General features: G+C 43.1%; 1 protein-coding gene across 1 annotated transcript in view; it reads left to right on the top strand.

The window, feature by feature from the left end:
* LOC114589498 (spectrin alpha chain, non-erythrocytic 1) overlaps positions 1-26559 on the top strand; it is a 267143-nt gene that overhangs the window by 6072 nt on the left and 234512 nt on the right. The window contains exons 2-3 of the mRNA XM_077922609.1: positions 11145-11384; positions 17143-17268. Coding sequence (XP_077778735.1) covers positions 11148-11384; positions 17143-17268 — 363 coding nt within the window. The 5' untranslated portion in view covers positions 11145-11147. The remainder of the gene's footprint in view (positions 1-11144; positions 11385-17142; positions 17269-26559) is intronic.

The following is a 26559-nucleotide window of genomic DNA, read 5'->3' as shown; positions in this document are numbered from 1 at the left end:
GAAGTGAGGGGGAAAGAGAGGAAAAGAGGGCAAATGAAAGGAAGTGAGAGGAAATGAGAGGAAAAGAGGGCAAATGAAAGGAAGTGAGGGGAAATGGGAGGAAGTGAGAGGAAAGGAGAGAAAAAGAGTGCAAATGAAAGGAAGTGAGGGGAAACGAGAGGAAGTGAGAGGGCAAATGAAATGAGAGGAAATGAAAGGAAGTGAGAGGAAATGAGGAAATGAGAGGAAAAGAGGGCAAATGAAAGGAAATGAGAGGAAAAGAGTGGGCAAATGAGAGGAAGTGAGGGGAAACGAGAGGAAGTGAGGGGAAACGAGAGGAAGTGAGAGGGCAAATGAAAGGAAGTGAGAGGGCAAATAAGAGGAAAAGAGAGGGCAAATGAAAGGAAGTGAGGGGAAATGGGAGGAAGTGAGAGGAAATGAGAGGAGAAATGAAAGGAAGTGAGGGCAAACGAGAGGAAGTGAGAGGGCAAATGAAAGGAAGTGAGGGCCAATGAAAGGAAGTGAGAGGGCAAATGAAAGCAACTGAGAGCAAATGAGAGCAAATGAAAGGAAGTGACGGCAAATGAAAGGAAGGGACAGGGCAAATGAAAGGAAGTGAGAGGAAATGAGAGGAAGTGAGAGGAAAAGAGGGCAAATTGATGGTAGGACCTCCATCTTTTGAGGGAGAACCTCTTGGAGATCCATGGGAGGACCTCCATCTTTTGACCCCAGACCCTCTTTGCCTTCCAGACCATGGACCTCTCCGGGGTGAAGGTTCTGGAGAGGAAGTGAGGGGAAACAGGAGGAAGCGAGAGGGCAAAGGAAAGGACATGAGAGGAAGGGAGAGGAAAAGAGGGCAAATGAAAGGAAGTGAGAGGAAAGGAGGAAAAGAAAGGAAGTGAGAGGGCCAATAAGAGGAAAGGAGGAAAAATGAAAGGAAGTGAGAGGAAATGGGAGGAAGTGAGAGGGCAAATGAAAGGAAGTGAGAGGCCAAATAATAGGAAATGAAAGGAAACGAGAGGGCAAATGAGAGGAAAAAGGCAAATAAGAGGAAAAGAGGGCAAATGAAAGGAAGTGAGAGGAAAAGGCAAATGAAAGGAAGTGAGAGAGCAAAGAAGAGGAAATGAGGAAGTGAGAGTAAAAGAGGGCAAATGAAAGGAAGTGAGGGCAAATGAGGAAAAGAGAAGGCAAATGAAAGGAAATGAGAGGAAGTGAGGAAAAGGCAAATGAAAGGAAGTGAGAGAGCAAAGAAGAGGAAACGAGGGCAAATGAAAGTGAGGGGAAACGAGAGGAAGTGAGAGGGCAAATGAAAGGAAGTGAGGGCAAATGAAAGGAAATGAGGGGGAAAGAGAGGGCAAATGACAGGAAGTGACAGGGCAAATGAAAGGAGTGACAGGGCAAATGAAAGGAAGTGAGGGGAAATGAGAGGAAAAGAGAGGAAATGAGAGGACAAATGAAAGGAAGTGAGGGCAAACGAGAAGTGAGAGGGCAAATGAAAGGAAGTGAGGGGAAACGAGAGGAAGTGAGAGGGCAAATGAAAGGAAGTGAGGGCCAATGAAAGGAAGTGAGAGGGCAAATGAAAGGAAGTGAGGGGAAACGAGAGGAAGTGAGAGGGCAAATGAAAGGAAGTGAGGGCCAATGAAAGGAAGTGAGAGGGCAAATGAAAGGAAGTGAGGGAAAACGAGAGGAAGTGAGAGAGCAAAGGAGGAAACAAGAGGGCAAATGAAAGGAAGTGAGGGGAAACGAGAGGAAGTGAGAGGGCAAATGAAAGGAAGTGAGGGCAAATGAAAGGAAGTGAGGGCAAATGAAAGGAAGTGAGAGGGCAAACGAGAGGAAGTGAGAGAGCAAATCAGAGGAAAAGAGGGCAAATGAAAGGAAGTGAGAGGGCAAATGAGAGGAAATGAGAGCAAATGAAAGGAAGTGATGGCCAATGAAAGGAAGGGACAGGGCAAATGAAAGGAAGTGAGGGGAAATGGGAGGAAGTGAGGGCAAATGAGAGGAAAAGAGAGGAAAAGAGGGCAAATCGATGGTAGGACCTCCATCTTTTGAGGGAGAACCTCTTGGAGATCCATGGTAGGACCTCCATCTTTTGACCCCAGACCCTCTTTCACTTCCAGACCATGGACCTCTCCGGGGTGAAGGTTCTGGAGAGGAAGTGAGGGGGAACGGGAGGAAGCGAGAGGGCAACAGAAAGGAAAAGAGAGGAAGTGAGGAAAATAGGGCAAATGAAAGGAAGTGAGAGGAAATGAGGAAAAATGAAAGGAAGTGAGAGGGCAAATCAGAGGAAAAGAGGGCAAATGAAAGGAAGTGAGAGCAAAGAAGAGGAAACAATAGGGCAAATGAAAGGAAGTGAGGGGAAACGAGAGGAAGTGAGAGGGAAAGTGAAAGGAAGTGAGAGGAAATGAGAGCAAAAGAGAGGGCAAATGACAGGAAGTGACAGGGCAAATGAAAGGAAGTGAGGGGAAATGAGAGGAAGTGAGAGGAAATGGGAGGAAGTGAGAGGGGAAATGGGAGGAAATGAGAGGACAAATGAAAGGAAGTGAGGGCCAGTGAGAGGAAGTGAGGGGGAAAAGAGGAAGTGAGAAGGCAAAGGAAAGGAAAATAGGGGAAACAAGAGGAAGTGAAAGGAAAAGAGAGGAAAAGAGAGGACAAATGAAAGGAAGTGAGAGGAAATGAGAGGAAAAGAGGGCAAATCGAAGGGAGGACCTCCATCTTTTGATGGTAGGACCTCCATCTTTTGATGGTAGGACCTCCATCTTTTGAGGGAGAACCTCTTGGAGATCCATGGGAGGACCTCCATCTTTTGACCCCAGACCCTCCTTGCCTTCCAGACCATGGACCTCTCCGGGGTGAAGGTTCTGGAGAGGAAGTGAGGGGAAACAGGAGGAAGCGAGAGGGCAAAGGAAAGGACATGAGAGTGCAAAGTCAAGGGCAAATGAAAGGACATGAGAGGGCAAATAAGAGGAAAAGAGAAGAAACAAGAGGAAGTGAGAGGAAGAGGAAGAGAGTGGAAATGAAAGGAGGTGAGAGAGCAAAGGAGAGGGCAAATAAAAGGAAACGAGAGGAAGTGAGAGGAAAAGAGGGCAAATGAAAGGAAGTGAGAGGGCAAATGAAAGGAAGTGAGAGAGCAAAGGAGAGAAAAAGAGGGCAAATGAAAGGAAGTGAGGGCCAATGAAAGGAAGTGAGAGGAAAAGAGAGGGCAAATGAAAGGAAATGATGGCAAATGAAAGGAAGTGACAGGGCAAATGAAAGGAAGTGAGAGGAAATGAGAGGGAAAGAGGGCAAATGAAAGGAAGTGAGAGGGCAAATAATAGGAAATGAAAGGAAACGAGAGGGCAAATGAGAGGAAGTAAGAGGGCAAATAAGAGGAAGTGAGAGGAAAAGAGGGCAAATGAAAGGAAGTGAGAGAGCAAATGAAAAGAAGTGACAGGGCAAATGAAAGGAAGTGAGAGGAAAAGGCAAATGTAAGGAAGTGAGAGGGCAAATAAGAGGAAATGAGGGGAAAACAAAGAACAGATGGACCTCCATCTTTTGACCCCAGACCCTCCTTGCCTTCCAGACCATGGACCTCTCCGGGGTGAAGGTTCTGGAGAGGAAGTGAGGGGAAACAGGAGGAAGCGAGAGGGCAAAGGAAAGGAAATGAGAGGAAGTGAGAGGAAAAGAGGGCAAATGAAAGGAAGTGAGAGGAAATGAGAGGAAGTGAGAGGAAGAGAGGAAAAGAAAGGAAGTGAGAGGGCCAATAAGAGGAAATGAGAGGGCAAATGAAAGGATGTAAGAGAGCAAATCAGAGGAAAAGAGGGCAAATGAAAGGAAGAGAGAGGAAAAGGCAAATGAAAGGAAGTGAGATAGCAAAGAAGAGGAAACAAGAGGGCAAATGAAAGGAAGTGAGGGGAAATGAGAGGAAGTGAGAGGGCAAATGAAAGGAAGTGAGGGCAAATGAAAGGAAGTGAGAGGAAATGAGAGGAAAAGAGGGCAAATGAAAGGAAGTGACGGCAAATGAAAGGAAGTGACAGGGCAAATGAAAGGAAGTGAGGGGAAATAGGAGGAAGTGAGAGGAAATGAGAGGAAAAGAGGGCAAATGAAAGGAAGTGACGGCAAATGAAAGGAAGTGACAGGGCAAATGAAAGGAAGTGAGAGGAAATGAGAGGAGAAATGAAAGGAAGTGAGGGCAAACGAGAGGAAGTGAGAGGGCAAATGAAAGGAAGTGAGAGGAAAAGAGGGCAAATGAAAGGAAGTGATGGCAAATGAAAGGAAGTGGCAGGGCAAATGAAAGGAAGTGAGGGGAAATGGGAGGAAGTGAGAGGAAATGAGAGGAAAAGAGGGCAAATGAAAGGAAGTGAGGGGAAATGGGAGGAAGTGAGAGGAAATGAGAGGAGAAATGAAAGGAAGTGAGGGCAAACGAGAGGAAGTGAGAGGGCAAATGAAAGGAAGTGAGGGCCAATGAAAGGAAGTGAGAGGGCAAATGAAAGCAACTGAGAGGAAATGAGAGCAAATGAAAGGAAGTGACGGCAAATGAAAGGAAGGGACAGGGCAAATGAAAGGAAGTGAGAGGAAACGAGAGGAAGTGAGAGGGCAAATGAAAGGAAGTGAGGGGAAATGGGAGGAAGTGAGGGCAAATGAGAGGAAAAGAGAGGAAAAGAGGGCAAATCCATGGTAGGACCTCCATCTTTTGACCCCAGACCCTCTTTGCCTTCCAGACCATGGATCTCTCCGGGGTGAAGGTTCTGGAGAGGAAGTGAGGGGGAACTGGAGGAAGCGAGAGGGCAACGGAAAGGAAAAGAGAGGAAGTGAGAGGAAAATAGGGCAAATGAAAGGAAGTGAGAGGAAATGAGGAAAAATGAAAGGAAGTGAGAGGGCAAATCAGAGGAAAAGAGGGCAAATGAAAGGAAGTGAGAGAGCAAAGAAGAGGAAAAAAGGGCAAATGAAAGGAAGTGAGAGGGCAAATAAGAGGAAGTGAGAGGAAAAGAGGGCAACTGAAAGGAAGTGAGAGGAAAAGAGGGCAACTGAAAGGAAGTGAGAGGGCAAATAATAGGAAATGAAAGGAAACGAGGGCAAATAAGAGGAAAAGAGAGGGCAAATGAAAGGAAGTGAGAGCAGATGAAAAGAAGTGACAGGGCAAATGAAAGGAAGTGAGAGGGCAAATGAAAGGAAGTGAGGGAAAATGAGGAAAAGAGAAGGCAAATGAAAGGAAATGAGAGGGCAAATAAGAGGAAGTGAGAGGAAGAGAGGGCAAATAAAAGGAAATGAAAGGAAACGAGAGGGCAAATGAGAGGAAGTAAGAGGGCAAATAAGAGGAAAAGAGAGGGCAAATGAAAGGAAGTGAGAGAGCAAATGAAAAGAAGTGACAGGGCAAATGAAAGGAAGTGAGAGGACAAATGAAAGGAAGTGAAAGGAAAAGAGTGGGCAAATGAAAGGAAGTGAGAGGAAATGAGAGGAAGTAAGAGAGCAAATAAGAGGAAAAGAGAGCAAATGAAAGGAAGTGAGAGGAAAAGAGAGGGCCAATGAAAGGAAGTGAGAGGGCAAATAAGAGGAAATTGAGAGGAAATGAGAGGAAAACGGAGAACAGATGGACCTCCATCTTTTGACCCCAGACCCTCTTTCCCTTCCAGACCATGGACCTCTCCGGGGTGAAGGTTCTGGAGAGGAAGTGAGGGGGAACGGGAAGAAACAAGAGGGCAACGGAAAGGAAATGAGAGGAAGTGAGAGGAAAAGAGAGGAAAAGAGGGCAAATGAAAGGAAGTGAGGGGGGAAAGGGAGGAAGTGAGAGGAAATGAGAGGAAAAGAGGGCAAATCCATGGTAGGACCTCCATCTTTTGAGGGAGGACCTCTTGGAAATCCATGGTAGGACCTCCATCTTTTGATGGTAGGACCTCCATCCTTTGATGGTAGGACCTCCATCTTTTGAGGGAGGACCTCTTGGAAATCCATGGTAGGACCTCCATCTTTTGATGGAGAACCTCTTGGAAATCCATGGTAGGACCTCCATCTTTTGATGGTAGGACCTCCATCCTTTGATGGTAGGACCTCCATCTTTTGAGGGAGGACCTCTTGGAAATCCATGGTAGGACCTCCATCTTTTGATGGAGAACCTCTTGGAAATCCATGGTAGGACCTCCATCTTTTGATGGTAGGACCTCCATCTTTTGATGGTAGGACCTCCATCTTTTGAGGGAGGACCTCTTGGAGATCCATGGCAGGACCTCCATCTTTTGAGGGAGGACCTCTTGGAAATCCATGGTAGGACCTCCATCTTTTGAGGGAGGACCTCTTGGAAATCCATGGTAGGACCTCCATCTTTTGAGGGAGGACCTCTTGGAAATCCATGGTAGGACCTCCATCTTTTGATGGTAGGACCTCCATCTTTTGAGGGAGGATCTCCATCTTTTGAGGGAGAACCTCTTGGAAATCCATGGTAGGACCTCCATCTTTTGATGGTAGGACCTCCATCTTTTGAGGGAGAACCTCTTGGAGATCCATGGTAGGACCTCCATCTTTTGAGGGAGGACCTCTTGGAGATCCATGGTAGGACCTCCATCTTTTGAGGGAGGACCTCTTGGAAATCCATGGTAGGACCTCCATCTTTTGAGGGAGAACCTCTTGGAAATCCATGGCAGGACCTCCATCTTTTGAGGGAGGACCTCTTGGAAATCCATGGTAGGACCTCCATCTTTTGATGGTAGGACCTCCATCTTTTGAGGGAGAACCTCTTGGAAATCCATGGTAGGACCTCCATCTTTTGATGGTAGAACCTCCATCTTTTGATGGTAGGACCTCCATCTTTAGAGGGAGAACCTCTTGGAAATCCATGGTAGGACCTCCATCTTTTGATGGTAGAACCTCCATCTTTTGAGGGAGAACCTCTTGGAGATCCATGGTAGGACCTCTATCTTTTGAGGGAGAACCTCTTGGAAATCGATGGTAGGACCTCCAACTTTTGAGGGAGAACCTCTTGGAGATCCATGGTAGGACCTCCATCTTTTGAGGGAGGACCTCTTGGAAATCCATGGTAGGACCTCCATCTTTTGATGGTAGAACCTCCATCTTTTGAGGGAGAACCTCTTGGAAATCCATGGTAGGACCTCCATCTTTTGAGGGAGAACCTCTTGGAGATCCATGGTAGGACCTCCATCTTTTGATGGTAGGACCTCCATCTTTTGAGGGAGGACCTCTTGGAAATCCATGGTAGGACCTCCATCTTTTGATGGTAGGACCTCCATCTTTTGAGGGAGAACCTCTTGGAAATCCATGGTAGGACCTCCATCTTTTGACCCCAGACCCTCCTTGCCTTCCAGGCCATGGACGTCTCCGGGGTGAAGGTTCTGGAGAGGAAGTGAGGGGGAATGGGAGGAAACAAGAGGGCAAATGAAATGAAGTGAGGGGAAATGGGAGGAAGTGAGAGGAAAGGAGAGAAAAAGAGGGCCAATGAAAGGAAGTGAGAGGGAAAATGAAAGGAAATGACAGGGCAAATGAAAGGAAGTGAGAGGAAATGAGAGGAAAAGAGGGGAAATGAAAGGAAATGAGAGGAAAAGAGTGGGCAAATGAGAGGAAGTGAGGGGAAACGAGGAAGTGAGGGGGGAAAGAGGAAAAGAGAAGGCAAACGAAAGGAAGTGAGGGCAAATAAGAGGAAAAGAGAGGGCAAATTAAAGGAAGTGAGGGCAAATGAAAGGAAGTGAGGGGAAAAGGGAGGAAGTAAGAGGAAAAGAGAGGACAAATGAAAGGACGTGAGAGGAAATGAGAGGAAAAGAAGGCAAATGAAAGGAAGTGAGGGGAAAAGGGAGGAAGTGAGAGGAAATGAGAGGAAAAGAGGGCAAATCGATGGTAGGACCTCCATCTTTTGATGGTAGGACCTCCATCTTTTGATGGTAGGACCTCCATCTTTTGATGGTAGGACCTCCATCTTTTGAGGGAGAACCTCTTGGAAATCCATGGTAGGACCTCCATCTTTTGATGGTAGGACCTCCATCTTTTGAGGGAGAACCTCTTGGAAATCCATGGTAGGACCTCCATCTTTTGATGGTAGGACCTCCATCTTTTGAGGGAGAACCTCTTGGAAATCCATGGTAGGACCTCCATCTTTTGAGGGAGGACCTCTTGGAGATCCATGGTAGGACCTCTATCTTTTGAGGGAGGACCTCTTGGAAATCGATGGTAGGACCTCCAACTTTTGAGGGAGGACCTCTTGGAAAGCCATGGTAGGACCTCCATCTTTTGATGGTAGGATCTCCATCTTTTGATGGTAGGACCTCCATCTTTTGAGGGAGGACCTCTTGGAAATCCATGGTAGGACCTCCATCTTTTGAGGGAGAACCTCTTGGAGATCCATGGGAGGACCTCCATCTTTTGATGGTAGGACCTCCATCTTTTGAGGGAGGACCTCTTGGAAATCCATGGTAGGACCTCCATCTTTTGATGGAGAACCTCTTGGAAATCCATGGTAGGACCTCCATCTTTTGATGGTAGGACCTCCATCTTTTGAGGGAGAACCTCTTGGAGATCCATGGTAGGACCTCCATCTTTTGAGGGAGGACCTCTTGGAAATCCATGGTAGGACCTCCATCTTTTGATGGAGAACCTCTTGGAAATCCATGGTAGGACCTCCATCTTTTGATGGTAGGACCGCCATCTTTTGATGGTAGGACCTCCATCTTTTGAGGGAGAACCTCTTGGAGATCCATGGTAGGACCTCCATCTTTTGATGGTAGGACCGCCATCTTTTGATGGTAGGACCTCCATCTTTTGAGGGAGAACCTCTTGGAAATCCATGGTAGGACCTCCATCTTTTGATGGTAGAACCTCCATCTTTTGAGGGAGAACCTCTTGGAAATCCATGGTAGGACCTGCATCTTTTGATGGTAGGACCTCCATCCTTTGATGGTAGGACCTCCATCTTTTGAGGGAGAACCTCTTGGAGATCCATGGTAGGACCTCGTATCTTTTGAGGGAGGACCTATTGGAAATCGGTGGTAGGACCTCCATCTTTTGAGGGAGAACCTCTTGGAAATCCATGGTAGGATCTCCATCTTTTGATGGTAGGATCTCAATCTTTTGATGGTAGGACCTCCATCTTTTGAGGGAGGACCTCTTGGAAATCCATGGTAGGACCTCCATCTTTTGATGGTAGGACCTCCATCTTTTGATGGTAGGACCTCCATCTTTTGATGGTAGGACCTCCATCTTTTGATGGTAGGACCTCCATCTTTTGATGGTAGGACCTCCATCTTTTGAGGGAGAACCTCTTGGAGATCCATGGTGGGACCTCCATCTTTTGACCCCAGACCCTCTTTCCCTTCCAGACCATGGACCTCTCCGGGGTGAAGGTTCTGGAGATGAAGTGAGGGGGAACGGGAGGAAGTGAGAGGGCAAATAAGAGGAAAAGAGAAGAAACAAGAGGAAGTGAGAGGAAGAGGAAGAGAGTGGAAATGAAAGGAAGTGAGAGAGCAAAGGAAAGGGCAAATGAAAGGAAACGAGAGGAAGTGAGAGGAAAAGAGGGCAAATGAAAGGAAGTGAGAGGGCAAATGAAAGGAAGTGACAGAGCAAATGAAAGGAAGTGAGAGGAAATGAGAGGGAAAGAGGGCAAATGAAAGGAAGTGAGGGGGCAAATAATAGGAAATGAAAGGAAACGAGAGGGCAAATGAGAGGAAGTAAGAGGGCAAATAAGAGGAAACGAGAGGAAGTGAGAGGAAAAGAGGGCAAATGAAAGGAAGTGAGAGAGCAAATGAAAAGAAGTGAGAGGGCAAATGAAAGGAAGAGAGAGGAAAAGGCAAATGAAAGGAAGTGAGAGAGCAAAGAAGAGGAAACAAGAGGGCAAATGAAAGGAAGTGAGGGGAAACGAGAGGAAGTGAGAGGGCAAATGAAAGGAAGTGAGGGCAAATGAAAGGAAGTGAGAGGAAATGAGAGGAAAAGAGGGCAAATGAAAGGAAGTGACAGGGCAAATGAAAGGAAGTGAGGGGAAATGAGAGGAAAAGAGGGCAAATGAAAGGAAGTGAGGGGAAATGGGAGGAAGTGAGAGGGGAAATGGGAGGAAATGAGAGGAGAAATGAAAGGAAGTGAGGGCAAACGAGAGGAAGTGAGAGGGCAAATGAAAGGAAGTGAGAGGAAAAGAGGGCAAATGAAAGGAAGTGATGGCAAATGAAAGGAAGTGGCAGGGCAAATGAAAGGAAGTGAGGGGAAATGGGAGGAAGTGAGAGGAAATGAGAGGAAAAGAGGGCAAATAAAAGGAAGTGAGGGGAAATGGGAGGAAATGAGAGGAGAAATGAAAGGAAGTGAGGGCAAACGAGAGGAAGTGAGAGGGCAAATGAAAGGAAGTGAGGGCCAATGAAAGGAAGTGAGAGGGCAAATGAAAGCAAATGAGAGGAAATGAGAGCAAATGAAAGGAAGGGACAGGGCAAATGAAAGGAAGTGAGGGGAAACGAGAGGAAGTGAGAGGGCAAATGAAAGGAAGTGAGGGGAAATGGGAGGAAGTGAGGGCAAATGAGAGGAAAAGAGAGGAAAAGAGGGCAAATCCATGGTAGGACCTCCATCTTTTGATGGTAGGACCTCCATCTTGAGGGAGAACCTCTTGGAAATCCATGGTAGGACCTCCATCTTTTGATGGTAGGACCTCCATCTTTTGAGGGAGAACCTCTTGGAGATCCATGGTAGGACCTCTATCTTTTGAGGGAGAACCTCTTGGAGATCCATGGTAGGACCTCCATCTTTTGAGGGAGAACCTCTTGGAAATCCATGGTAGGACCTCCATCTTTTGATGGTAGGACCTCCATCCTTTGAGGGAGAACCTCTTGGAAATCCATGGTAGGACCTTCATCTTTTGATGGTAGGACCTCCATCCTTTGATGGAGAACCTCTTGGAAATCCATGGTAGGACCTCCATCTTTTGAGGGAGAACCTCTTGGAAAGCCATGGTAGGACCTCCATCTTTTGATGGTAGGACCTCCATCTTTTGAGGGAGAACCTCTTGGAGATCCATGGTACGACCTCCATCTTTTGATGGTAGGACCTCCATCTTTTGAGGGAGAACCTCTTGGAGATCCATGGTAGGACCTCCATCTTTTGAGGGAGGACCTCTTGGAGATCCATGGTAGGACCTCCATCTTTTGAGGGAGAACCTCTTGGAGATCCATGGGAGGACCTCCGTCTTTTGACCCCAGACCCTCTTTCCCTTCCAGACCATGGACCTCTCTGGGGTGAAGGTTCTGGAGACGGCGGAGGACATCCAGGAGCGGCGCCAGCAGGTCCTGGACCGCTACCACCGCTTCAAGGAGTTGTCCACCCTCCGGCGCCAGAAGCTGGAGGACTCCTACCGCTTCCAGTTCTTCCAGCGGGACGCCGACGAGTTGGAGAAGTGGATCCAGGAGAAGCTCCAGGTGGCCTCGGACGAGAGCTACAAGGATCCCACCAACCTGCAGGTCAGCGAGGGATCCGGGGCGGTGGGGCTGGAAGGGGTCCATGGGGAATCTAGCCTGGCCCGCCCGAGGGCCGGAATCTGGAGCGAGAATTGGAGGATCTCGACTGGGATCTATTATGGGGATCTTGATTCTCAGATTATGGGATCTGGACGTTGAATTATAGAGTCTTTGAGCTGGAAGGGATCTAGGGGTCATCTAGTCTGACCCGCCAGAGTGTCGGAATCTGGAGCGAGAATTCCAGAATCTCGACTGGGATCTACTAGGGGATCTTGCTTATGGGATCTTGACTGGGATCTTGATTCTGGGATCTTGACTGGGATCTATTATGGGATCTTGATTCTCAGCTTATGGGATCTGGAAAGAGAATTATAGAGTCTTTGAGCTGGAAGGGATCCAGGGGTCATCTAGTCTGACCCACCAGAGTGTCGGAATCTGGAGCGAGAATTCGAGAATCTCGACTGGGGTCTATTAGGGGATCTTGCTTATGGGATCTTGACGGGATCTAGTATGGGATCTTGAGTATGGGATCTTGACTGGGATCTCTTATGGGATCTTGATTCTCAGCTTATGGGATCTGGAAAGAGAATTATAGAGTCTTTGAGCTGGAAGGGATCCAGGGGTCATCTAGTCTGACCCACCAGAGTGCCGGAATCTGGAGCGAGAATTCGAGAATCTCGACTGGGGTCTATTAGGGGATCTTGCTTGTGGGATCTTGACTGGGATCTATTAGGGGATCTTGATTATGGGATCTTGACTGGGATCTCTTATGGGATCTTGATTCTCAAATTATGGGATCTGGACGTTGAATTATATAGTCTTTGAGCTGGAAGGGATCTATGGGTCATCTAGTCTGACCCACCAGAGAGCCGGAATCAGGAGCGAGAATTCGAGAATCTCGACTGGGATCTATTATGGGGTCTTGCTTGTGGGATCTTGATTATGGAATCTTGATTGAGAATGATGGAATCTCGACTGTGAATTATAGAATCTGTACCGAGAATTATAGAATCTTGACGGAGATTTATAGAATCTCAACTGAGATTTATTGAATGTCGACCGAGAATTATGGAATCTTGACGGAGAATTATGGAATTTCGACCAAAAATCATAGAATTTTGACCCAGAATAATAGAATCTTGAGCGAGAATTATAGAATCTGGACTGAGAATTATGGGATCTTGACAGAGAATTATGGAATCTCGACCGAGAATTACAGAATCTCGACTGAGAATTCTGGAATTTTGACAGAAAATCATAGAATCTCAACTGAAAACTATAGAATCTTAACCGAGAATTCTGGAAACTCAACTGAGATTGATAGAATCTCCACTGAGATTTAGAAAATCTAAACTGAGATTTAGAAGATCTCGACAGAATTCTGGAATCTCAACTGAAAATTATAGAATCTCGACCAAAAACCATAGAATTTTGACCAAACATCATAGAATTTTGACCAAAAACCATAGAATTTTGACCAAAAACCATAGAATTTTGACTAAAAACCATAGATTTTTGACCAAAAATCATAGAATTTTGACCAAACACCATAGAATTTTGACCAAAAACCATAGAATTTTGACCAAAAATCATAGAATTTTGACCAAAAACCATAGAATTTTGACCAAAAATCATAGAATTTTGACCAAAAATCATAGAATTTTGACCAAAAACCATAGAATTTTGACTAAAAACCATAGAATTTTGACCAAAATCATAGAATTTTGACCAAAAACCATAGAATTTTGACTAAAAACCATAGAATTTTGACCAAACATCATAGAATTTTGACCAAAAATCATAGAATTTTGACCAAAAACCATAGAATTTTGACCAAAAGTCATAGAATTTTGACTAAAAACCATAGAATTTTAACCAAAAATCATAGAATTTTGACTAAAAACCATAGATTTTTGACTAAAAATCATAGAATCTTGACCAAAAATTTTGACCAAAAATCATAGAATTTTGACCAAAATCATAGAATTCTGACCAAAAATCATAGAATTTTGACCAAAAACCATAGAATTTTGACTAAAAATCATAGAATTTTGTCTAAAAATCATAGAATTTTGACTAAAAACCATAGAATTTTGACCAAAAACCATAGAATTTTGACCAAAAACCATAGAATTTTGACCAAAAATCATAGAATTTTGACTAAAAACCATAGAATTTTGACCAAAAATCATAGAATTTTGACTAAAAATCATAGAATTTTGACTAAAAACCATAGAATTTTGACCAAAAATCATAGAATTTTGACCAAAAATCATAGAATTTTGACCAAAAACCATAGAATTTTGACCAAACATCATAGAATTTTGACTAAAAATCATAGAATTTTGACCAAAATCATAGAATTTTGTCTAAAAATCATAGAATTTTGACCAAAAACCATAGAATTTTGACCAAAAATCATAGAATTTTGACTAAAAATTATAGAATTTTGACCAAAAACCATAGAATTTTGACCAAAAACCATAGAATTTTGACTAAAAACCATAGAATTTTAACCAAAAATCATAGAATTTTGACCAAAAATCATAGAATTTTGACCAAAAACCATAGAATTTTACCAAAAACCATAGAATTTTGACTAAAAACCATAGAATTTTGACCAAAATCATAGAATTTTGACCAAAATCATAGAATTTTGACTAAAAATCATAGAATTTTGACTAAAAATCATAGAATTTTGACCAAAATTATGGGATTTTGCCCAGAAATTATAGAATCTCGACCGCGAATCATATCCCTTGAGTCTCACGGGACTCAACTGAGATTTATAGAATCTCCACTGAGATTTAGAAAATCTAAACTGAGATTTATAAAATCTCAACAGAATTATGGAATCTCAACTGAAAATTATAGAATCTCGACCCCAAACCATAGAATTTTGGCTAAAAATAATAGAATTTTGACCAAAAATCATAGAATTTTGACTAAGAATCATAGAATTTTGACCAAAATCATAGAATTTTGACCAAAATTATGGGATTTTGCCCAGAAATTATAGAATCTCGACTGCGAATCATATCCCTTGAGTCTCACGGGACTCAACTGAGATTTATAGAATCTCCACTGAGATTTAGAAAATCTAAACTGAGATTTAGAAAATCTCAACAGAATTATGGAATCTCAACTGAAAATTATAGAATCTCGACTGAAAACCATAGAATTTTGGCTAAAATTCATAGAATTTTGACTAAAATTCATAGAATTTTGACCAAAATCATAGAATTTTGACTAAAAATCATAGAATTTTGACCAAAATTATGGGATTTTGCCCCAAAATTATAGAATCTTGACCGCGAATCATATCCCTTGAGTCTCACGGGACTCAACTGAGATTTATAGAATCTGCACTGAGATTTATAGAATCTCCACTGAGATTTAGAAAATCTAAACTGAGATTTAGAAAATCTCAACAGAATTATGGAATCTCAACTGAAAATTATAGAATCTCGACTGAAAACCATAGAATTTTGACTAAAATTCATAGAATTTTGACTAAAATTCATAGAATTTTGACCAAAATCATAGAATTTTGACTAAAAATCATAGAATTTTGACTAAAAATCATAGAATTTTGACCAAAATTATGGGATTTTGCCCCAAAATTATAGAATCTTGACCGCGAATCATATCCCTTGAGTCTCACGGGACTCAACTGAGATTTATAGAATCTCAACTGAGATTTATAGAATCTCAACTGAGATTTAGAAAATCTAAACTGAGATTTAGAAGATCTCGACAGAATTCTGGAATCTCAACTGAAAATTATAGAATCTCGACCCAAAACCATAGAATTTTGACCAAAAATCATAGAATTTTGACCAAAAACCATAGAATTTTGACTAAAAATCATAGAATTTTGACCAAAATCATAGAATTTTGACCAAAAATCATAGAATTTTGAACAAAAATCATAGAATTCTGACTAAAAACCATAGAATTTTACCAAAAACCATAGAATTTTGACCAAAATCATAGAATTTTGACTAAAAATCATAGAATTTTGACTAAAAACCATAGAATTTTGACCAAAATTATGGGATTTTGCCCCAAAATTATAGAATCTTGACCGCGAATCATATCCCTTGAGTCTCACGGGACTCAACTGAGATTTATAGAATCTCAACTGAGATTTAGAAAATCTAAACTGAGATTTAGAAAATCTCAACAGAATTATGGAATCTCAACTGAAAATTATAGAATCTCGACCCCAAACCATAGAATTTTGGCTAAAAATAATAGAATTTTGACTAAAAATCATAGAATTTTGACTAAGAATCATAGAATTTTGACTAAGAATCATAGAATTTTGACTAAAAATCATAGAATTTTGACCAAAATCATAGAATTTTGACCAAAAATCATAGAATTTTGAACAAAAATCATAGAATTCTGACTAAAAACCATAGAATTTTACCAAAAACCATAGAATTTTGACCAAAATCATATAATTTTGACTAAAAATCATAGAATTTTGACTAAAAATCATAGAATTTTGACTAAAAATCATAGAATTTTGAGCAAAATTATGGGATTTTGCCCCAAAATTATAGAATCTTGACCGCGAATCATATCCCTTGATTCTCACGGGACTCAACTGAGATTTATAGAATCTCAACTGAGATTTAGAAAATCTCAACTGAGATTTAGAAAATCTCAACAGAATTATGGAATCTCAACTGAAAATTATAGAATCTCGACCAAAAACCATAGAATTTTGACCAAAAATCATAGAATTTTGACTAAAAACCATAGAATTTTGACCAAAAACCATAGAATTTTGACCAAAAACCATAGAATTTTGACCAAAAACCATAGAATTTTGACCAAAAACCATAGAATTTTGACCAAAAATCATAGAATTTTGACCAAAAACCATAGAATTTTGACCAAAAATCATAGAATTTTGACCAAAAACCATAGAATTTTGAATAAAAACCATAGAATTTTGACCAAAAATCATAGAATTTTGACTAAAAACCATAGAATTTTGTCTAAAAATTATAGAATTTTGACTAAAAATAATAGAATTTTGACTAAAAACCATAGAATTTTGACCAAACATCATAGAATTTTGTCTAAAAATCATAGAATTTTGACCAAAAACCATAGAATTTTGACCAAAAACCATAGAATTTTGACTAAAAACCATATAATTTTGACCAAACATCATAAAATTTTGACCAAAAATCATAGAATTTTGACTAAAAACCATAGAATTTTGACCAAAAACCATAGAATTTTGACCAAAAATCATAGAATTTTGACCAAAAACCATAGAATTTTGACTAAAAACCATAGAATTTTACCAAAAACCATAGAATTTTGACTAAAAACCATAGAATTTTGACCAAAAACCATAGAATTTTGACTAAAAACCATAGAATTTTGACCAAAAACCATAGAATTTTGACTAAAAACCATAGAATTTTGACCAAAAACCATATAATTTTGACCAAACATCATAGAATTTTGACTAAAAACCATAGAATTTTGACCAAAAACCATAGAATTTTGACCAAAAACCATAGAATTCTGACTAAAAACCATAGAATTTTGACCAAAATTATGGGATTTTGGCCGAAAATCATAGAATTTTGACTAAAAACCATAGAATTTTGACCAAAATGATGGGATTTTGGCCCAAAATCATGGAATCTCGACCGCGAATCCTATCCCTTGAGTCTCACGGGACCCCGGGGTCATCTAGTCTGACCCGCCCCAATCTCCGCCCCTTTTCCAGGGCAAGCTCCAGAAGCACCAAGCCTTTGAGGCCGAGGTCCAGGCCAACGCGGGCGCCATTGTCAAACTGGACGAGACTGGGAACCAGATGATGAACGAGGGGCATTTCGCCAGCGAAACCATCCGGGTGAGGATTTGAACCCGTTTCCCCCCAAATTTAGAGCGGTTTTGCCCCAAAGGTTGGATTGGGTGGAACGAGGAGGCGGAGTCAGGGAGGGAGGAGGTGGAGAGAGGGAGGAAGAGGAGGCGGAGTCAGGGAATGAGAGGCGGGGTCATGGAGGGAGGAGGCGGGGTCAGGGAGGGAGGAGGTGGAGTCAGGGAGGGAGGAGGGGGAGAGAGGGAGGAAGAGGAGGCGGAGTCAGGGAATGAGAGGCGGGGCCAGGGAGGGAGGAGGCGGGGTCAGGGAGGGAGAGTGTGTATATGTGTGTCTACACACACAGATATGCACACATATATGTACACACAGATATACACACACATATATGTACACACAGATATACACACACATATATGTACACACTCACTTACATATATATTTAACCACATATATATACACACACAATACACACATATATATACACACACACACACACACACACACACACACATATATATACATACACTATACACTACACACAAAGATATATATACACGCACATATACACACACACACACACACACATATATATATATACACTACACATATACACACACACACACATATATATACACTACACATATACACACACACACACACATATACACTACACACACATAAACACACACACACACACATTTATACCCGCATATGTATGTATACATACACACACACATATACACACACACATATATATACACACATATACATACACAGACATGTATATACAGCAAATATATACATACATATATAAATACACTTATATATATACACACACACGCACACACACACACACACACACACAAACACACACACATGTTAACAATGCTAAGTCTGAATTTCCCGGCGCCCGGGGATTCTGGGAGTTATAGTTTCCCCAACGCTGCGAATTTTGGGGGCTGGAATTGGGGGGTGTCCTGCTAGGCTCGGGCCCCATAACCTGTTGTGTGTGTGTGTGTGTGTGTGTGTGTGTGTGTGTGTGTGTGTGTATATACACACACACATATGTACACACACACATATATATACACACACAGACATACACTCACACACACATGTACACACATACATATACACACAAACACACATATATATACATACAGATACACATATATACACACACACACATATATATACACACACACATACACACGTATATACACACAGACACATATAAACACACACAGAGATATATACACACAGATATATACACACACACATATACATACACACATATATATATATATACACACACACACATATATATATACACACACATATATACACTACACACACACACACATATACACACACACGCACACACATACACACACACACATATATATACACACACACATATATACACACACACACACACATAGACACACATATATACATACACACACATATACACAAACACACACACACATATATATATATATATATACATATACACACACACATATATATACAGTGCGCGCACACACACACACACACATATATACACACATATACACACACACATATATATACAGTGCGCGCACACACACACACATATATATACACACATACACACACATGTATATACAGACGCACACATATATACATATACACACACAGAGAGATATACACACACACACACACACATACATATATACACACTACACACACAGATATACACATACGCACAGGCATATATATACACATACACACACACGCATGTTAACAACGCTAAGTCTGAATCTCCCGGTGCCCGGGGATTCTGGGAGTTGTCGTTTCCCCCACCCCGCAACCTCTGGCCCCCGGGGATTCTGGGAGTTGTCGTTTCCTAACCTCTTGTCTTTTGGCGCCCCAGTCTTTCACGCCCTACCGGACGGCCCAGCGCCCCATCGTCACCGTCGTCCAAGTGGGGGCGCACCTGCGAGTAGGTGGAGCCTTGCCTCCCTGGGAGGGTGCCGGCCTGGTTTCCTCCTCTCGTTTCCTTTCGTTTGCCCTCTCACTTCCTCTCGTTTGCCCTCTCACTTCCTCTCGTTTGCTCCCTCGTTTCCTCTCGTTTGCCCTTTCGTTTGGTTTGGTTTGCCCATTTCCTCTCGTTTGCACTCACTGCTTTTCATTTGCCCTCTCGCTTCCCCTTATTTGCCCTCTCACTTCCTCTCATTTCCTCTCACTTCCTCTCGTTTCCTCTCATTTTCTCCTATTCGCCCTCTCGCTTCCTTTCATTTGCCTTCTCATTTCCTCTTTGCCCTCTCACTTCCTTTCATTTGCCCTCTCACTTCCTTTCATTTGCCCTCTCATTTCCTCTTATTTCTCCTCACTTCCTTTCATTTGTCCTCTCCTATTTCTCCTCACTTCCTTTCATTTGCCTTCTCATTTCCTCTTATTTGCCCTCTCACTTCCTTTCATTTGCCTTCTCACTTCCTCTTATTTGCCCTCTCACTTCCTTTCATTTGCCTTCTCATTTCCTCTTATTTGCCCTCTCACTTCCTTTCATTTGCCTTTTCATTTCCTCTTATTTGCCCTCTCACTTCCTTTCATTTGCCTTTTCATTTCCTCTTATTTGCCCTCTCACTTCCTTTCATTTGCCCTCTCACATCCTTTTTTTTGCCCTCGCTTTCCTTCTCGTTTGCCCTCTCATTTCCTCTCGTTTGCCCGTTTTTGTCTTTCGTTTGCCCTCTCGTTTCCTCTTATTTGCCCTCACACTTCCTTTCATTTGCCCTCTCGTTTCCCCCTTTCATTTGCTCTCTTTTTCTCTCGTTTCCCCTCCTTTTTTCCATTTGCCGTCACTTCCTCTCATTTCCCCTCTTTTCCTCTTACTTGCCCTCTCGTTTCCTCTCGTTTGAACTCTCATTTCCTGTCGTTTGCCCTCTCGTTTGCTCCCTCGTTTCCTTTCGTTTGCCCTCTCGTTTGGTTTGGTTTGCCCATTTCCTCTCGTTTGCACTCACTTCCTTTCATTTGCCCTCTCGCTTCCTCTTATTTGCCCTCTCACTTCCTCTCATTTCCTCTCACTTCCTCTCACTTCCTCTCACTTCCTCTCGCTTCCTTTCATTTGCCCTCTTACTTCCTTTCATTTGCCCTCTCACTTCCTCTTATTTCTCCTCACTTCCTTTCATTTGTCCTCTCCTATTTCTCCTCACTTCCTTTCATTTGCCTTCTCATTTCCTCTTATTTGCCCTCTCACTTCCTTTCATTTGCCTTCTCACTTCCTGCTAGGCTCGGGCCCCATAACCTGTTGTGTGTGTGTGTGTGTGTGTGTGTGTGTATATACACACATATGTACACACACACACATATATATATACACACAGACATACACTCACACACACATGTACACACATACATATACACACAAACACACACATATATATACATACAGATACACATATATACACACACACACATATATATATACACACACATACACACGTATATACACACAGACACATATAAACACACACAGAGATATATACACACAGATATATACACACACACATATATACACTACACACAAACACACACAGATATATACACAAACACATATACATACACACACATATATATATATACACACACACACACATATATATACACACACACACATATATACACTACACACACACACACATATACACACACACGCACACACATACACACACACATATATATACACACACACATATATACACACACACACACACACACATAGACACACATATATACATACACACACATATACACAAACACACACACACACACACATATATATATATATATATATATATATATATATATATATATACATATACACACACACATATATATACAGTGCGCGCACACACACACACATATATACACACATATACACACACACATATATATACAGTGCGCGCACACACACACACATATATATACACACATACACACACATGTATATACAGACAGACGCACACATATATACATATACACACACAGAGAGATATACACACACACATACATATATACACACTACACACACAGATATACACATACGCACAGGCATATATATACACATACACACACACGCATGTTAACAATGCTAAGTCCGAATCTCCAGCGCCCGGGGATTCTGGGAGTTGTAGTTTCCCCCGCGCCGCGAACTTTGGCCCCCGGGGATTCTGGGAGTTGTCGTTTCCTAACCTCTTGTCTTTTGGCGCCCCAGTCTTTCACGCCCTACCGGACGGCCCAGCGCCCCATCGTCACCGTCGTCCACGTGGGGGCGCACCTGCGAGTAGGTGGAGCCTTGCCTCCGTTTGAGGGTGCCGGCCTGGTTTTGTCCTCTCACTTCCTCTCGTTTGCCCTCTCACTTCCTCTCGTTTGCCCTCTCACTTCCTCTCGTTTGCTCCCTCGTTTCCTCTCGTTTGCCCTTTCGTTTGGTTTGGTTTGCCCATTTCCTCTCGTTTGCACTCACTGCTTTTCATTTGCCCTCTCGCTTCCCCTTATTTGCCCTCTCACTTCCTCTCATTTCCTCTCACTTCCTCTCGTTTCCTCTCATTTTCTCCTATTCGCCCTCTCACTTCCTTTCATTTGCCTTCTCATTTCCTCTTCTTTGCCCTCTCACTTCCTTTCATTTGCCCTCTCACTTCCTTTCATTTGCCCTCTCATTTCCTCTTATTTCTCCTCACTTCCTTTCATTTGTCCTCTCCTATTTCTCCTCACTTCCTTTCATTTGCCTTCTCATTTCCTCTTATTTGCCCTCTCACTTCCTTTCATTTGCCTTCTCACTTCCTCTTATTTGCCCTCTCACTTCCTTTCATTTGCCTTCTCATTTCCTCTTATTTGCCCTCTCACTTCCTTTCATTTGCCTTTTCATTTCCTCTTATTTGCCCTCTCACTTCCTTTCATTTGCCTTTTCATTTCCTCTTATTTGCCCTCTCACTTCCTTTCATTTGCCCTCTCACATCCTTTTTTTTGCCCTCGCTTTCCTTCTCGTTTGCCCTCTCATTTCCTCTCGTTTGCCCGTTTTTGTCTTTCGTTTGCCCTCTCGTTTCCTCTTATTTGCCCTCACACTTCCTTTCATTTGCCCTCTCGTTTCCCCCTTTCATTTGCTCTCTTTTTCTCTCGTTTCCCCTCCTTTTTTCCATTTGCCGTCACTTCCTCTCATTTCCCCTCTTTTCCTCTTACTTGCCCTCTCGTTTCCTCTCGTTTGAACTCTCATTTCCTGTCGTTTGCCCTCTCGTTTGCTCCCTCGTTTCCTTTCGTTTGCCCTCTCGTTTTGTTTGGTTTGCCCATTTCCTCTCGTTTGCACTCACTGCTTTTCATTTGCCCTCTCGCTTCCCCTTATTTGCCCTCTCACTTCCTCTCATTTCCTCTCACTTCCTCTCGTTTCCTCTCATTTTCTCCTATTCGCCCTCTCACTTCCTTTCATTTGCCTTCTCATTTCCTCTTCTTTGCCCTCTCACTTCCTTTCATTTGCCCTCTCACTTCCTTTCATTTGCCTTCTCATTTCCTCTTATTTGCCCTCACTTCCTTTCACTTGCCCTCTCATTTCCTCTTATTTCTCCTCACTTCCTTTCATTTGTCCTCTCATTTCCTCTTATTTGCCCTCTCACTTCCTTTCATTTGCCTTCTTATTTCCTCTTATTTGCCCTCTCACTTCCTTTCATTTGCCTTTTCATTTCCTCTTATTTGCCCTCTCACTTCCTTTCATTTGCCCTCTCACTTCCTTTCATTTGCCCTCTCACATCCTTTCATTTGCCCTCTCACTTCCTTTCATTTGCCCTCTCACTTCCTTTTCTTTGCCCTCGCTTTCCCTCTCGTTTGCCCTCTCATTTCCTCTCGTTTTCCTGTTTTTGTCTTTTGTTTGCCCTCTCGTTTCCTCTTATTTGCCCTCACACTTCCTTTCATTTGCCCTCTCGTTTCCCCCTTTCATTTGCTCTCTTTTTCTCTCGTTTCCCCTCCTTTTTTCCATTTGCCGTCACTTCCTCTCATTTCCCCTCTTTTCCTCTTACTTGCCCTCTCGTTTCCTCTCGTTTGAACTCTCATTTCCTGTCGTTTGCCCTCTCGTTTGCTCCCTCGTTTCCTTTCGTTTGCCCTCTCGTTTGGTTTGGTTTGCCCATTTCCTCTCGTTTGCACTGACTTCCTTTCATTTGCTCTCTCGCTTCCTCTTATTTGCCCTCTCACTTCCTCTCATTTCCTCTCACTTCCTCTCACTTCCTCTCGTTTTCTCTTATTTGCCCTCTTACTTCCTTTCATTTGCCTTCTCATTTCCTCTTATTTGTCCTCTCGCTTCCTTTCATTTGCCCTCTTACTTCCTTTCATTTGCCCTCTCACTTCCTCTCGTTTCCTCTCATTTTCTCATATTCGCCCTCTCACTTCCTTTCATTTGCCCTCTCACTTTCTCTTCTTTGCCCTCTCATTTCCTCTTATTTGCCCTCTCACTTCCTTTCATTTGCCCTCTCATTTCCTCTTATTTCTCCTCACTTCCTTTCATTTGCCTTCTCATTTCCTCTTATTTGCCCTCTCACTTCCTTTCATTTCCCCTCTCTTTTCCTCTCTGTTTCCTCACTTCTTTTCATTTCCCCTCTTTTCCTCTTTGTTTTCTCACTTACTTTCCTTTGCCCTCTCCTTTGCTTCCTTGATTGATTGATTGACGGCCGCCATTTCCTCCCTTTCAGACCTGGATACAGGAACTCCACTGCCTGTGGAAACTTCTCCTGGAAAAATCCCGGGAAAAGTTTTCCCTTTATTTGGCCTCTCACTTCCTCTCATTTCCCCTCATTTCCTCTTATTTGCCCTCTCACTTCCCTTCCCTTCCTTTCATTTTTCCTCTTCTCCTCTTCTTTGCCCTCTCTTTTCCTCTCACTTCCTCTTATCTCCTATTTTCCCTTTCATGTGTCCTCTCACTTCCTCTCCTTTCCCCTCACTTCCTTTCATTTCCCCTTTCTTTTCCTTTTCTTTGCCCTCTCTTCCTCTCGTTTCCCCAGACTTCCTTTCATTTCCCCTTTCTTTTCCTCTTCTTTGCCCTCTCACTTCCTCTCACTTCCTTTCATTTGCTCTCTCACTTCCTCTTTTTTGCCTTCTCACTTCCTTTCATTTGCCCTTCCTTTTCCTCTTCTTTGTTTTCTCATTTCCTTTCATTTCCCCCTCACTTCCTCTCGCTTCCCCTCATTTCCTTTCTTTTGCCCTTTCTTTTCCTCTTTTCTTGCTTCCTTTCATTTTTCCTCTTTTCCTCTCCTTTCCTCTTTTTCCCCCTTGGTTTTCTCACTTCTTTAATTTTCCTCTCACTTCCTCTTATTTGCTCTCACTTCCTTTCATTTTTCCTCATTTCCTCATTTGCCCTCTCACTTCCTCTTCTTTCCCCTTGTTTCCTCTTATTTGCCCTCTCACTTCCTTTCATTTCCCCTCTTTTCCCCTCTCGTTTGCAATCTCCTTTCCTTTTCCCTCTCACTTCCTCTCGCTTCCCCTCGCTTCCTTTCATTTTTCCTCCTTTCCTCTCACTTCCTTTCATTTCCCCTCTCACTTCCTCTCGCTTCCCCTCGCTTCCTTTCATTTTTCCTCCTTTCCTCTCACTTCCTTTCATTTCCCCTCTCACTTCCTCTCGCTTCCCCTCACTTCCTTTCATTTTTCCTCCTTTCCTCTCACTTCCTTTCATTTCCCCTCTCACTTCCTCTCGTTTCCTCTCACTTTCATTTGCCCTCTCCTTTCCTCCCCCCCTTGTTTTCTCACTTCCTTTCATTTTTCACTCACTTCCTCTTATTTGCTCTTTCACTTGCCCTCCATTCTCCTCATTTCCCCTCACTTCCTTCCCTTGGTCCTCTCGTTTCCTCTCGACTGATGGACGCCTTTGATTTCCAACCAGCCAATGTGCATGCTCTATTGATCGATTGACCGATCGATCGATCGATTGATTGATTGACGGCTGCCATTTCCTCCCTTCCAGACCCGGATGCAGGAACTCCACCGCTTGTGGGAACTTCTCCTGGAAAAGACCCGGGAAAAGGGGATCAAACTCCTCCAGGCCCAGAAACTCGTCCAATACCTTTGATTTTCCCTGTCTTTCCTTATTTTTTTCTTTCTATTTGCCCAATTTCCTCTTACTTTCTCTCACTTCCTCTCATTTCCCCTCTCGTTTTCTCTTGTTTCCCCTCTCACTTCCTATTGTTTCCTTTTGTTTTCCCTCTCGTTTCCGCATTTCCTCTCATTTCCTCTTCTTTGCCCTCTCACTTCCTTTCCTTTGCCTTCTCTTTTCCTCTCATTTCCCCTCTATTTTCCTCTCGTTTCCTCTCTCACTTCCTCTCGTTTCCTCTCGTTTCCCCTCTCACTTCCTATTGTTTCCCCTCGTTTCCTCTCATTTCCTCTTCTTTGCCCTCTCATTTCCTCTCACTTCCTCCCATTTCCCCTCTCACTTCCTCCCATCTTCTCTCACTTCCTCCCATTTCCCCTCACTTCCTTTCCTTTGCCTTCTCTTTCCCTCTCGCTTCCCCTCACTTCCTCTCGTTTCCCCTCTCGTTTCCTCGTTTCCTCTCACTTCCTTTCCATTTCCCTCTCTTTCCCTCTCTTTCCCTCTTATTTGCCCTCTCCTTCCCTCTCAACTTCCTCTCGATTGACGGACGCCTTTGATTTCCAACCAGACGATGTGCATGCTCTATTGATCGATTGACCGATTGATCGATTGATTGATTGACGGCCGCCATTTCCTCCCTTCCAGACCCGGATGCAGGAACTCCACCGCTTGTGGGAACTTCTCCTGGAAAAGACCCGGGAAAAGGGGATCAAACTCCTCCAGGCCCAGAAACTCGTCCAATACCTTTGATTTTCCCTGTCTTTCCTTCTTTTTTTCTTTCTATTTGCCCAATTTCCTCTTACTTTCTCTCACTTCCTCTCATTTCCCCTCTCGTTTTCTCTTGTTTCCCCTCTCACTTCCTATTGTTTCCTTTTGTTTTCCCTCTCGTTTCCGCATTTCCTCTCATTTCCTCTTCTTTGCCCTCTCACTTCCTTTCCTTTGCCTTCTCTTTTCCTCTCATTTCCCCTCTATTTTCCTCTCGTTTCCTCTCTCACTTCCTCTCGTTTCCTCTCGTTTCCCCTCTCACTTCCTATTGTTTCCCCTCGTTTCCTCTCATTTCCTCTTCTTTGCCCTCTCATTTCCTCTCACTTCCTCCCATTTCCCCTCTCACTTCCTCCCATCTTCTCTCACTTCCTCCCATTTCCCCTCACTTCCTTTCCTTTGCCTTCTCTTTCCCTCTCGCTTCCCCTCACTTCCTCTCGTTTCCCCTCTCGTTTCCTCGT

This window comes from Podarcis muralis, chromosome Z (assembly GCF_964188315.1).
Source record: "Podarcis muralis chromosome Z, rPodMur119.hap1.1, whole genome shotgun sequence".
Taxonomy (NCBI): domain Eukaryota; kingdom Metazoa; phylum Chordata; class Lepidosauria; order Squamata; family Lacertidae; genus Podarcis; species Podarcis muralis.
This window is presented reverse-complemented; position numbering and strand designations above follow the sequence as displayed.